This window comes from Carassius carassius, chromosome 40 (genome assembly GCF_963082965.1).
Source record: "Carassius carassius chromosome 40, fCarCar2.1, whole genome shotgun sequence".
Taxonomy (NCBI): domain Eukaryota; kingdom Metazoa; phylum Chordata; class Actinopteri; order Cypriniformes; family Cyprinidae; genus Carassius; species Carassius carassius.
The window spans coordinates 5,501,077-5,516,356 of record NC_081794.1 but is presented as its reverse complement, the minus strand read 5'-3'; the positions used below and the strand labels follow the sequence as shown (position 1 = coordinate 5,516,356).

Below are 15,280 nucleotides of genomic sequence, written 5' to 3'. Positions count from 1 at the left end.
TCTGCCATCCAAGCGAAGTGCATTATGGGAGAATTATTCGTTTAAAATTACACAGAAGTAGCTACATGTACTTAAATAACATTTCAGGATTAGCAACATTTACCTTTTTATTTATAGTCGTTTATTATTTTTGCGGGAAAGCTTGTACATAAACGCTTTAACCCTTTGAAGCCTGACATATATAAAATAAAAGTGCCAAAATATGTTGCTGCTGTTATTTAGGTGGCCAGAAAGTAAGTAATCTTGATAGATCAATTATATTTTTTTTAACAAAATTAGGCTATTTACATAAAACGCATATACATAGCAGTTGCATAAAGTTGTAATATAATTAAATTAATTGTTTATAATGCAATGGTGATTGAGAGATGTACAAACAAACATTCATCGAAAGCTTGATGTGTCATATTTGATACTTGCATTTTAATAAGATTTTTCTTCATAAAAAAGCAGATACATAATAAAGTAAATTTAAGTTGCTTCAGTCCAGCAATGAAACTAAAATATTATTAACAGTATGAAAGTTATTCTTATATTAACACTTAATAAGAATAAAGATTTCACATAAAAAATAAATAAATAAACGTTAAACCACTGTGGAACGCAACTGGTTATTTAAAAGCTTATTTACATTTACACTGACATCTAGTTTAGACTTATTTGAACAATGTATAAAACTTGGTATTACAAGCACTTCCTGTGTCTGTTTGCCTCTTTAAGAACAATCGCTTCATGTATTCCCCAGTTGTAAGTCGCTCTGGATAAAAGCGTCTGCAAAATGACTAAATGTAAAAATGAATAAATAATACATAATGACTTTTATTTTGTTTTCCCCAGATCCGCACCGGAAGTGTCAGCTAGCTGTGCTACAGCTGTCTCTCTCGCCTCTCACGTTCATTTTTTACTCAGGGAAACACAATATTGCTGAGCTGTTTCGTAGCAATAATATCGGACACGTAATATAATCGCGTAAATCTGGGGCGGTATACACAGTAAAGCAGCATGGCATTAAAGAGAATACAGAAGGTAAGACCTTTGTGCGTACATGACTAACATTAGCTACGTTTTTTTTAACCTTAAGGAGTTGTTTATATGGAATACCGGGGTTAAAAATAAGATTTATGTTACTTACTTATAATATGTTATTTATTTTTGTTTGGTGTTCATAGTGTGAATCAAGTGAAGCTCTTTCTGATTAATATAACGTTAGTTAGTTAGTCGACGGAATGTAGCATATAACGTCTAGTCAGTGTATCTGCGCTCAGTCATTACGATTTTTTACTGTTTGTTGACTGTCTGTTTGAGGTGATGTAAATAAATGTAGAATAGCCTTTATTGTTAATAAAGCTGGTAAACCAGACCTTAAATCGACCCGTCAATGTTGTCAGTCTACCATCGTAATGTATCGCTGCTAGCACACAAACACATTTATACGTGTAAAAAACAGAGTAAATGTGTAATTGGTTACATCAGAACGCGTGGTTTATTCAGCTGTTCACCGTGAAAACGAACTGAAAATATATAATATTTGAATAATAAGTCTGTTATGTAGTCTATTCAACCGTGTTCGAGAAGGCCCAGAACTGAACAAAGACCGCAAACCTGCTCCAGCTCCGGCAGCAGCCGCACTAAACGAGGCCAAGCTTTGTGTGGATTCAGCCACTTTTTTGTGTGCTTTGTTAAACCTCACAGCTGATGGGACATTTCGAGGTACTTTGGCTACTATTGATTTGGTGTAGTTTATCTAAAAAAGGCCGGTTGGCTCTATTGTGTTTGTTGTGTTGTGTTTGGCACAAAGCAACACAACCTGATTCTCTGAAGTTCAAGCGTGACGCCATCACTTTGTCATTTTGACAGTTTCTGTTTCGCAAGAAGGGACATAATCAGATTGTCTACGTCTATTAAAATGGGCTTATGTTAAGAGTAATGATTATGTACTGATATATTTATATTAGTGCATATTGTTTGCACAGTTTATTGAATATTTTATGAAACGTATATAACTGTTTTGCAGACAACTTGCATAATGCATATAGATATCAAATGTCAGGTTATCTTTCGATAATGTCTTAAAATTTTCTGTAATTGACCAAATCTCTGTAACTTTCGCTGTTGGGGCAAACTATATAATGTAATACAAATATACAGTGTTGGATAAGAGATATGAAGGTAAAAGATGAAACTGGGTTTTCATGCATAAAATCAAAAGTTTAAATGTGTCATACAATGCATCGGTTCAATATTTTAAATAGTTCTCTGGTGTCCCTAGAGTGTGTATGTGGATTTTTATCTCTAAATACCCCACAGATAATTTTTTATAGCATTTTAGGGTATAAGCCAAAACACACGGTCTTTTTGTGTTTGTCCCCTTTAAATGAAAATATTCTGGTGCTCCCACCTCCCTTTTCAGAAGAGCTCATGCTCACGGGCATAACTGTTACGGTATAACTGTTGGTGACCGTGTTACTGACCTTATATTGCTGCCAAATGCAATTTTTAACCACAAGATTTCTATTCATGATCATTCTAGTAGCAGGTGAATGCAGCATAGTGAAAACCAGATGATGGTAGCTTTAGCAACATTAGCCTTACAGAGCCAAGAAGCTCTTTTGGAAAACAAAATGTGATGTGTGATGCTTACTTTGTCTAAAGTCTGGACGTTTGCGCACGAAGTGTTGGTATCAGTCCCTCTTTCAGAAGCAATATTTGCACAACTCCAGTGCTGAACTGACCCTTGTTTGTGAGGCAGTCTGGCGTGAAATGTTAGGACAGACGTATAAGAGTTTTGTTTTTTTTCCGGGACATTTCCTTCGAAAATGAGATGTAACCACCGTGTCCTCAGCAGTCAGTAAATTGCTGACATTGTACCTCGAGCAGCTACAGCAAGAAATCAGTAATGGCGGGCCGCAGCTTCTCACTCAGGGCTGTGTATATGGTAATAGGGCAGAAAGCATCACAAATAGGAAGGACTTTCATCGTATATACACAATAAGTATATTTATACCTTTTTGTATAGGCAAAACAAACAATTAAAACAACTATCACATTTTTAGCATGATTTACAGAAGAATCCCACAAGAATGTCATTCAGCGTAATAATAGTTTGTAAACTGAAAAAATCTTGTCAGGCATATTTAGAACAAGCATCATGTTAGATGACATTTAAACGACTTTAAGGATCACACCGCAGCAACCCCCTCCCCCAAAAAAAATAATTAATTGTAATTTTAAATCTTTACCAATCTTTGCCACTTTCCTTTAAATCACGATGTTTTACCAATTTGTCATATTAAATCATTTAAAATATAATAATGTTGTATGATAACTTTTTTTTTTTTTATTAACAATTACAGGTCAGAATAAGTATGTTGTTTGATTTTTCCGTAAATTTATCTGTTAGACTGAATGAAGATGGAACATTATTTCACCCATATTTTGACATTTTCATAAAAGTTATTTGAAATGATAAAACGGACTCTTTAGTTGCATTTAATATGCTTTTATGTATTTAAAATCAGTTTTCTAAATGAAATTAGATGCAGACACAAAAATCTTGTCCCTCTGACCATGAACAAATAAATATTCCTTAAAAGCCTGATGCATCATATTTGATTTTATACCTATTTTTTTCTGTTGTATAAATGACCACATAAACCGAAGATGCTTTAGTCCGGTAAGAATATAAGTTATTTTTACTTCATTAAAATCATTAAAGATTTCACATTAAAAAAAATACATAAAATAAAAATAAAAAATGTAGGCACAGAATGCACATGGTAGATTTTTCAGCAAAAGTTTTATTCATGCCAAGAGTTTAAATGCCTTGGAAATTCCCATATCAAATATCATATTGCAGGCTTTATGTATTCAATAAACTAAACTATAGAATTTGTTTAAAGCACTTTTGAGCCCTGTGATAATTTTTTCAAACCATATTTGGATGTCACAATGTATTTAAAGCCTAACTTAGTGTTTGAATGTAAGTTTAATACACAACAAAATATCAAGCCAGGTGGCTTTTATTTTAATGAGCTACACGTGTGCTTTCTCTGCTAAGACACTCGCGTGAACTGACTTCAGCCATTTTTTTTTATTATTACATTAGTTGAAAACTGAAATTAGAAAGAGTTTTTCCACATATGTACTTCACATTAGAATGGCTATCTAAATATATTTAGAAACATAATTGTGGAGTAATAATTTCATTTTTAATTTCTTCTTCTGTTACAGGAGCTTCAAGACTTGCAGAGGGACCCTCCTGCCCAGTGCTCTGCTGGACCGGTTGGAGATGACTGTAAGTTCACTGTCATTCTCTTTGAGTTGCTTTACATAATAGCATCTAACACAAATTTCAATAAGCCTCTTCTTTTATTTTTAGTGTTTCATTGGCAGGCAACAATAATGGGACCTGTAAGTACTTACCTCAGCCTTTAGCAGTTTGCTTTACTAAATAATACATACTGAATGTGAAGATGTGAAGTCAATTTTAAGTATAATTTAGAGAGAAAACAGGCCACAGTGGTCAAACTTTCCCCACTTTGAACATATTAAAATAAATACAGTATATAATCGTTTTTTATTTGTTTTTCTGTCTTAACTTCTGTTGTGACTTCACTTGTGCATATTTTTTTACTAAGCAACAGCATCTTTTGTCAAAGGCCGATCTAAAATTTATGTAACCTATTTTAATACACCCATATAGTTTGCTAATTTCTAGTGTCATTTCTTTTGATTTGCAGAGTGACAGTCCATACCAAGGAGGGGTGTTCTTTCTCACGATTCACTTTCCAACAGACTATCCCTTCAAGCCACCAAAGGTAGTGACGCTACACCCCACCTCCGTTTACTTGCCGTGTTATCTTAAAATGGCATTTTGACACCCATATCAATTTAACAGGTTGCGTTTACAACAAAAATCTACCATCCCAACATTAACAGTAATGGAAGTATTTGCCTGGACATCCTGAGGTCGCAGTGGTCTCCAGCTCTAACAGTTTCAAAAGGTACTTGTGTGTATTTTAATTCTTTGTACTTTATTAGTATAAACAGTTTGCCTATGATTTCATGATTGTGATTGGTTTTCATCTCTTTTTCAGTTCTTTTGTCCATATGTTCTTTGCTTTGTGATCCAAATCCCGATGACCCCTTAGTTCCAGACATAGCACACATCTACAAATCAGACAAAGAAAAGTAAGTATAATGTTAAAAAAAGTCTTAATTTGTTTCCCTTGTGTTGTTCCAAACCCATACAACACTGAAAACATATCAAAGGGATCCTAAATCACCACAAAAGTATTCAAAAAGTGCTCAAGTCAAGTGCTGAATATTTGTGTGCTGTATTTCAAATCTTCTGAAATCATATACTAGCTTGGTGTTTAAAAGACCAAAATTAATGAGGGTATACCATCCTCTAGTGTGTTCAGATCATTGTGCATCCTTGTTTCATTTCCTTGCACTGTAGCTCCTCCCAACTAGAATATGAGGAAAGGATGCAAGGAAAAATGAATCAAATAGGAATCAAAATAAATTATTTATATTGGAATATTCCTTATCATTTAATCACCACTTTAATTTAATTTAAGCATCCCCCACTGCACTCCAGGAGTCTCTTATGATTTTGAGGTTTGGTTTTTAAAGAAATCTTTTTCAAAATTCACTCAGAAAATGTTTAAGACTAAATTTAAGATTTATATATTTGGATTACACTGTTTTAACAAACTAATAAATTGAATGTGGAGCAAGTTTGTCAGTCATGCATAAATGAAATGGGTGAGAAACTGCACTTCAAAAAATACATGGCATAGTATTCAACATCTAAATCATAAATTGATCATTTCAGAATGTATTGATGCTGATTGCTTAGAATCAACATAACACATTTATTTATTTGAAAAGTATGAACATATTTTAAATATGGCCAGTTTAAAAAAGTCTTACCTGTTTCTTGTCTGGTTGATGATGGATATGCATTACTTTAAATTTGTTTTAAAACCATGCGATTCAAATGAATGGAAATTTAATGTGCAATTCAAAGGCATATATTTATTATTATTTGAGTGTATGTGAAATGTACTGGAAAGGTGAAACGTAAATCAAAATTGGGACTAATGTGAAGGGTTGAAGAATTGATATGAGTGTCAAGGTTTTCGTCAAGACACACTGTGTATTCATGCTCTGCTGGAAGATTCCTCACTCCTTGTTCCTTGCCTACTCAACATGTCATTCAAGATGGCCAACTTGGATTGAAGTGCAAAGAAACGAGGAAGCACCTATTTGAGAATTGAGTAGCACCCATTGAGTCAGTGAATTTGTGAATCAGATCAGTCCAGTTCATGAATGAATTCATACCGATTTGTAAACTTGATTCATTGTAAAAATCCAATGTGAAGTTTACATCTTGGATGTCGCTACTGTGCTTCAGAATGCATGAAGCAGAGTTAGGGCAGATATCAAGATTTTTATTAAACAGTTGCTCAAATTGTGGTTTATTCCTAGCTATCTTATGACTTCAGAGGACTTTAATTTATTGCACTGACTACAGTATTTTCACTTTCATTATATTGACAAGAATCACTGGGTTATTCTTCAGGAATTCACCCTTTGTGAACATTTAAAAAGGTTTGGAACATCACGAGTTCGAGTAACATAGACCAAACGTGTTACGTTAGATTGGAAAATCTGGTTAGACAAACTAGTCTGTTTATGAACTTATTAATTTTTGACTTTCTTGTACCAGGTACAACAGACTAGCAAGAGAATGGACCCAGAAGTATGCAATGTGAAGACTTAATGGACATTTTTTAAGTCACAAATCACTGTAAATTCTAGCATCTAAAAGTAAGATTAGGTTATATTATTAAACACATTGTACTGTTAACATTTACCATCTGAAATGACCAATAATGATAGCTTAACTAGTATTATGAAGGGGACTGTGCTGAGCTTTTTATTGGTTTTGTGCATTTTGGTCATTCCCGGCAGTGGTGTTGGGCACTTTGTCTTGTTTCATGAATCCTATTTAAGATTGGCATGAAGTTATTCAACTACAGTTACCCTACACAAGGGCAATTAAGAAATTAAAAACAGTTTTATTGTATCTCTCATTCAGTTAATTACATTTTCTTTTAGATATTTGTATTGTATAGTTAAGAGCAACTATACCGGATCTATATTTTTCTTTTTTTTTATTTTGCATTAAAATTTGTTTAAAAGCGTGCATCTGTGTTTCTCATATGTTCATTTGCATTTGCTCATGTTTGTACACAATAGTGTTTTTATTTGCTTTGTTAAAATGCATTTTAAACCGGCTTTGAGTATAAGTTGCCATCAGTTCAACAAAAAGCCTTGATTCCACTAGATCCAATGCAGTCTTGCAAGTGTATCTGATTTCAGGCTAATTCAGCTAATTCCTTCCTAATCAAAGGTTTTAATTTGTTCTGTTGCTTTCTGAAACATTTTCTGTGTCAATTAGAACCTAAACCGCAAACAAAAGACAAAAGTTTGTAAACAGTTCGTGATATATCCATAATTACAACGATATTCCCAGTAGGATGACACAAATTATGCCTGAGGGATTTTCTTAATTGCTCAGTAGTCTGAGAACACGCATCATATCATTATGTAAAACATTTTCCATCTCGAGGTTTGTTTAGTAGTTGGTTTTTATCAGCGTTCCCATAAGTCACAGTAACTGAACGTTCAGTAACATAAACAGACTTTTATCGTATCTGTAGATTACATTTACCCGGAAGTATTTAGAAGCGAGCCTGCCATTCATAGAAACATTTTTACTGTTAAGAGTTCATGTTTTTGCTCCTAAGCTTTTCACATTTAGGAAATGATTCCCAATGTAGACCTTACATGAGAAATTATAATAATATTAATAATATAGCTCGACGTATTCCGTGACGTTTCCGCTCGCTGTGCGTCGTGACGTCACACGCAGTGTGTCTCTCGGGGCGGAAACAAACAGCGAAGCGTTCGTACTACTGCGAGGTTGCGTGCGATATGATTCACTCCGCCAGAATATCGCGTCGATCTTTGTGCTCCACTCGTTCCTTATCTACCATCTCATACCAATTACCGCGGGAGGAGTGTAAACATCTCTGAAGTCAGGAAGTGGGATGTGGCCCAGGTGAAACGCTCGTTATATGGTCGCGAGCGTGGGCGCCGTGACTGATGGCACGCGATCGGTCACACACATCAGTATGACGCGTCGAGGGCGTGCGTTCAATATGTGAATTCTTGCGTGGAGGACAATAGTTCAGAGAAATAACGAGCCACTGCAGTGAAGTATTCGGTGTGAGTGTCAGCTCAGCATCATAATGGACTCGTCTGTGGCGCTGGGGAGGCTGGAGCTCGCTCGTCCGTTAATGACCCGCGGCTCATGTTTACCGGAGGGTGGGCAGAGCGCTCACCTGAACGGCTGCGTGCCGCTCTCTCATCAGGTGGCCGGACACAAGTACGGCGTTGATAAAGTGGGTCAGTACACATTTGATGTCATTCCTTTTCATTTGAACCAGGATTCTGTCGTTTAGAATTGTGTACGGGGCTAGCTGTCTCAATTTTTACCTCAGTGAACATTTCTCAGGGGGCAGTTTTTATACATGATTTGCGTATACTTTTAAATGTTCTCTGTATAAAGCTGTCCATTAAATACTACGTTACCGTTTTTATCTACAAACAAGATGCGGCGGATTGCAAGACTGCATGCTGTCTGTCACACTGTATGGGGTAAGATGTCATAATGGGACTTGTCCTTAAAAAGCCTTTCATATGCCTTTTTGTTCAAATGAAACCGTAAAGCAATTATGAAGCAGAAAACTAAATGTATAATGTGCCATTTAGAAATAATGTCAAATTAAAAATATAAATGTTACTTTATATATCAAACAAACTTTTTTAGTTTTTTTTTCCAGTGAAATTTACACCGTAAAACAATTATGAAGAATTATCAACATTATGAATGAAAAGCTAACATGTAACCTATGTAAAAATAAAAATATAAATACTGCTTTATACATGACAGCATTTAAATGTGAAATGTAGCTTTTAAAATGCTCTTTTGGCTAGAAAATATTGTGATTGCAGAATTTTATGAAAATTCACACACAAATAAAATAAATAAATTAATAATAATAATAAAAACGCGAATATAATGGAAAATTAAGTAAATACTCTCATCCTAGCAACAGTTTCCGTGGACTGTAATTGTTATAATACTGTCTGAAAACGTTTTTATTCAGAAATGTGTTTAAGTGGAATATTTTGTAATTTGTCACCTGGAAGTATTTTATATTTTATTTGACATTTTATGGATCATTGTGCTGACCTTGTGTTTGCCTTGTAAATAGCCCCGATGCTAACATTTAATTCAAAATTAATAGACAAACAGTTTCAGTTAACAATCTGTTTTTGTTTTACTGTTGAATTTTACCTGAATGTACGGCTTTTTTACACAACAGCTATTCATATTAGATTTTCAAATATATTTTGGTATTGAGGAATTAAATTGTTTTTCCCATTAGGTGCTTGAAACAATCATATAAAATTACTGTGAAAAGTAATTGTGTATTTAGAGTTGACTTTAAATATTACTGACATAGCTCATGTGACAACTAGCCCTGATCTCTGATTAGTAATTATCTTGATGCGCTACAGATTTAAGAGAAAAAGTTGAATGGGCTGATTTTTGTTGCTGGTTTTGTTGCTGACTCGGTTGGATTTGTCTCCTGACATGCGAAAACAGCTCTAGATGTATGACCCATATAGTGAGTCAGTGATAACGCAGTTTTAAACAGAATTTGACCAATGTGGTAAAACGCAGGGAATTTTTGACTTGCATTTGCGTCTGCTGTAGTTCTTTATTACTGCAATATTATTTTTGGGTGAACCTCACAGAGCCTGTCACACATTTGCTTGGGCCGCACAAAATGTTATTCTGTATAACTGTCTATTTTTAGGACTATTAATGTTTTTTCTGCATTGCGGCAGTATTTAAGTGTATTACCATAACTTGTAAAAAACATCTCCGGTTACTCACGTAACCTTAGTTCCCTGATAGGAGGGAACGAGACATTACGTATGGGGAAATCCACTTCCTCGAAATTATGAAGTCTGATTGAATAACTCTTTTGCTTGCAAGTAGCCAAGGGCGCCCTCGCCCTCACCTGAGTGGCTGACAGCCATCAATATAGGTGACGGCGGGCGCCAAAAACCTCAGAATCGTCGACTGAACGAGAGTTATGAGGCTGGAAGGTTTTCCACACGGCAGGGTATGTAATGTCTCGTTCCCTCCTCTCAGGGAACTAAGGTTACGTGAGTAACCGAGCGTTCCCTTATCGAGTCGGTCTCTCGACATTACGTATGGGGAACAATAAAACCCCCGCCGTGTGGGAAATACTGTCCAGCCCAGCTCGCATTGAGCCACAGTAGAGCATAAGCACTAGTTCTTACAGCGCATTAGCTCTAGGTCGGGTACCGGACCTGGTTGAAACACCTCTTGGCACAGAGCCAAATCAGCTCCTACACCATCATAATCCAGTGCACCCAGATAAGCAACACTGGTGTGATATGGGGAAAATGCAGCAATATGTTGGTGCTTGGGAATACACTGCCGGCTTATAATGCGGGCATAATAAGGGGCCACATTAGATAGTGAATGAATACCTGAACCGCAGCTATTACTAAAATAACTGACGCTGTCTATATGACCTGGTCGAAACCATGGCTAGGGCACGCGCCAGGCGAGGCGTACCCATAGCCTAGTCCAATGACTGCTCAACTCCCTCCTCCTGCACTGACAGCACATGTGATGCGAACGAGGGAATGTCCAAATTATAGAATTTCACAAACGTGTTGCGAGACGACCAGCCCGCTGCAAAACAAATTTCCTGAATAGACATGCCTTTCGCCCAACCCCATGACGACGCCAAACTCCTTGTGGAGTGGGCGTGCACCTCGATTGGGCAGGCGGTTCCCCGGGAAGCATAAGCTAGTCGCACAGCCTCCACTATCCAGTGTGATAGCCTCTGCTTTGACAGCGCGCTGCCCTTCTTGCCACCCGCGTAGCAGACGAAAAGCTGCTCTGAAGTTCGAAACTGGCTAGTTCTGTTCACATATGCACGCACGGGGCACAAAGCGCACTTCTGAGACACTGAATTACTGTCCTCCTCGGGGCAAAATGCTTGAATTGTAATTATCTGAGCTCTGAACGGCGTTGAGAGTACTTTAGGCGAATAGCCGCGTTTGGGTAAAAGTCTGACCATACAATCGTCCGGTCCAAACTGCATACACGCACTGTTCACTGACAGGGCATGCAAGTCTCCCATTCGTTTCCCACAAGCTAGCGCGAGCAGTAGCGCCGTTAAATGAGAGCACTTTAAGGTCGCTAAACTGTGCTGGTTCAAAAGGTGGGTCAGACAGCGCACTAAGCACTAACAACAGGTCCCAGACCGGCATCTGACAAAGGCGGGGTGGATTAAGCCGCCTAGCTCCCCGAAGAAAGCTGAATGGCCGTCTAGCAAGTCACGAAAAACGACGATAGCGGCCACGTACACTTTCACTATAGATGGGGAACTGCCAGCATCCAGACGTTCCTGTAGGAACGTCAGAATAATGGAGATATCACAATTCCTGGGGTCCTCATAGCTGCGTTTTATCGTGTCGATCACCCAATAAGATGCCGCGGGGAGCGTCGCCCACGCGCTCAGATGACTCAATACAGAGGGTATTAATGCATGCTGCGGCGGGGGCTGCGCGCCAGCCAGCAGGGAAGCATTGACCGCTATATGAATGGCAGGTGACTCGTCCATGGCTTCTTGCACGGGAACATACATGGTCACCTCCTCGGGTTTCCCCGAGCTTCCGCTTTGCGAAGCGTCTCTCGGGGGAGAGGCTTCGCTTATGTAGTGGGTAATAGTAGAGGGAGGAAGAAAGCTCTTTTGCTGAGGCATGTAATGCATGAAACCGAACACAGCGGTTTCATTCTCACAACATTTACATTGTTGTCGAACTCTGAGCGGGAACACGCCCTCTTCGCTGCGAGTCCGACGAACACGTCCCGCGCTCTCTTCCCCCTGGCACGAGCATCAGGAATGCTGCTCCTTCTTGCCTGCCGGGCGCCCTTGGCTGCTAGAGGCTGGTTTAGTACCAAAACGGGCTGCCTGGGCTGCCTCTGGCGGAACGGTGGCTCTGGCTCACGATGCTCTACCGCGCTCGGGAACGCGCACCTGGTATATCCCGCCGGGCGCTGCGCTGAAGAAGACCTGAAAATACCGGTGGGGCTCACCGGCGCATCCAGGAACTGCCTCTTTTCGGCATCGCGCATGCCGGACAGCGTCAGCCACAGATGGCGATGCAGGACCACAAGGCTGCTCATATTGCGGCCAATTCCTTCTTCGAAGCCGCGAGAGCGAGATCCGCCGCCGTGCGCAGCTTCCTGAGCGACTCTGGTTCCGGGCTTCCCTCGTCCAGGGACCCCAGGAGCGAGTTTGGAAGACCTGTAGGATTGCCATCGTGTGGAGGGCAGATGCTGCATGTCCAGCCGATATGCACGCCTTCTCGGCGATGTGAGCAGTAGCTCGACATGGCCTAGAAGGCAAAGAGGCAGTTTTCCAGCCGGGAGAAGATGCCAGGTGGGCCACGATAGCATCCTCGAAGGGAGGCGGTCGCGCATATCCTAATTTCTCCGCCCCTTCCACCGTCGTCGGCAGCTGGGTCCCCTGTGCATGGGCTCAGGCTGAGTAAGGGGAGCGCCATGACCGGGTGAGTTCCTCGTGGACCTCAGAGAAAAAGGGCGCGGGTCTCTGTTAGGGATGTGCACGGATAGTCGAACATTCGAATATTCGTTCTGCTCTAATTATTCGATAAATAAAAATGATATTCGAATTTCGCAAAAATAATTAATGAATGATTAAGGAGCCATTCACATATCGTGCCTAATAAGGTCTGGAAAAGGCTATGCGCGCCGCTTTCTCCTTCTTTCCAAAGCGCTCGGGCAGAAGCGCTCCTGAGGCGATGCGTTCTCTCCATGAAGACGGAAATTTCAGCAAAGGATAAATGGATTTGCAGCACAAAAAAAATCGCTTTCAGTAGCTCTGCTACTAAATTTATTTCAAAATGGCAATCCATATACAGCTATGATCAGCTGTTCCTTCATCTTGGCTGAGCTTTCAACGCTGTTACAGGAAAAGATGAAGCTGAATGTTTAGTTCTTGTCACATGACCTGCGGTGCGCTTGTAGCATTCTGAAAGTTGAGATGTTTTTAACTCGATGCTGTGCGGACGCGCCTGGAAAAAACGGGACCGCGTCGCTTCCATTATGAGCGCGCATACCGCGCGCCTACATTGGAAATAACGAACTTGAGCATGCAAAAGACGCGATATGTGAACGCCCCCTAAAAGAACTGCGGTCTTCTACAGTACTTCAAATATGTCGTGGAGAATCACAGAAAGTGATCCAAGAACATTGTTGCAGCATCTCTCAAGCAACGAATAAACACCGCTAACTTGGAGAATGCAGTTAAAACTCCTCTTCTCGCGTCTGCCCTAGACCCTCGGCACAAACATCTCAGGTTTCTCGATGAAGTCGCCACGATGAAGAAGATGCAATGCCCACTCGTCGGAAAAGGCTGAGCCAGTTCTCCAGCGATGATTAAAGAGAGTCCAGCTGAGACGAGTGGGAACAGTTCTTGCTAGAGCCATGTATTCCACCAGATGAGGATCCCATTCAGTGGTGAAACCAAAACACGAAGCGCTTCACAAAACTGATTCGCTTAGCACCCCATTATTTGTGAGTCCCGCCAACGTCTGTGTCGTCAGAGCGCGTTTTCTCCACGGCCGGCCTTATTGTTAACAGACTAAGGAGCCGACTTTCCCCCAATCATGTTTACATGCCCGTATTTCTTAACAAGAACATTTGAAACAATAGAAAAAAGAAAAAAAGATTTGCTGACAGTTTAAAAGTTAAGTGTAAGCTACATTCTGTACAATAGCCTAATTGCTGCAGGCTGCTTTGTTTTTTCTTTGTTCACTTTTTTTTTTTTTTTTTTGCTTTTAATCTGTACTTTTGTTTGTTTGCACGCATTGTTAAAGGTTTTCAGCTACAAAACACGATGTGTAATGTTCAAGCTTATTGTAAGCTTGTTCAAAATGACGAAAACAAATGTGGCTGAAAAATAACGTCTGACTCATTAAACTTAATTTAAATAAACGAATATTCGAATATTCGTTTTTTGTGAGCTCAAATATTCGAATATGATATTTGTGGAAAACGCCCATCCCTAGTCTCTGTGGGGCTTCAGCCTGGCGGCCCGCACCGAGGAAGGAACCGTCCAGGCGGCTTCAGACGGGGCCTCGGACCACGCTCCCGGGTCTGAGGCATTAGTAGACATGGCGTCGTCCTCGTCATATCCAAACGAGACCATTTCCCGCGCTTCTAGTGGAGGGCGGTAACTGGCCTCAGAGTATGAGAGGGGATCTTCCACGTGAGGGTGGCGTGGGCGTTGGGCCGACGCCAGTACCTCGACAGAATCCGTCGACGGAGCTCTCTGCAGTCTCCCCTTTCGCGGCTCGACGGCGGCGGACGGGGGAGAGGCAGGAGATACAGGGCCACCGTTATGGGTAAAGGCCAGTCTTGCACGAAGGATCTTGATGGGAAGCTCCTCCACAGGCACGACATCCCGATCCTTCGAATACTGCCTCTGCGTAAGCCCGACCCAGGCACAGCACACACCGCTCGTGTGGGTCCGGGAAATCAATGGGCCCTCCACACATGCGGCAAAGTGACATTTTAAGAGTAAAAATCACCGGAACGCGAGAGGGGATAATTTTCCACAATTTTCCGCTCTGTATGCGTGAATCCACGACGAAAAAAGATTCTGAGGTTTTTGGTGCCCGCCGTCACCTATATTGATGGCTGTCAGCCAATCAGGTGAGGGCGAGGGTGCCATTGGCTATTTGCAAGCTGAAGAGTTATTCAATCAGACTTCATAATTTCGAGGAAATTGATTTCCCCATACGTAATATCGAGAGACCGACTCGATAAGGGAACCTGTAATACACAGTCATATATATATTTCTATACATATTGCACACTTGTGTTTTTGTCAGAATTTATGCTTCTTTTAATAAATAGGTGTGGACTGAATAATTTGTATTACTGTATTTTTTATTTTATTCCATTATTTAATGGAATTATCCATTTTTTTTTTCATAGTAAATGTGATTTTTTTTTTTATGAATGTGCATAATCATTCAGGATTATAAAATAACAAACAAA

At 39.7% G+C, this 15,280-nt stretch overlaps 2 protein-coding genes across 2 annotated transcripts in view; both read left to right on the top strand.

Annotated features, from left to right (window-relative positions):
- The first annotated feature begins 828 nt into the window (after positions 1-828).
- Positions 829-7,216, top strand: LOC132122014 (ubiquitin-conjugating enzyme E2 D4-like). The gene is made up of 7 exons (XM_059531814.1): positions 829-1,026; positions 4,231-4,294; positions 4,379-4,410; positions 4,740-4,817; positions 4,898-5,003; positions 5,097-5,190; positions 6,737-7,216. Exons 1-7 carry the CDS (start codon positions 1,003-1,005, stop codon positions 6,780-6,782), a joined length of 444 nt encoding a protein of 147 aa, XP_059387797.1. The 5' UTR covers positions 829-1,002; the 3' UTR covers positions 6,783-7,216.
- Positions 7,217-7,924: 708 nt separating this feature from the next.
- LOC132122010 (inositol polyphosphate multikinase-like) overlaps positions 7,925-15,280 on the top strand; it is a 29,047-nt gene continuing 21,691 nt past the window's right edge. Inside the window, exon 1 of the mRNA XM_059531807.1 lies at positions 7,925-8,481. Within this exon, the coding sequence (XP_059387790.1) occupies positions 8,325-8,481 (157 nt within the window). The 5' untranslated portion in view covers positions 7,925-8,324. The remainder of the gene's footprint in view (positions 8,482-15,280) is intronic.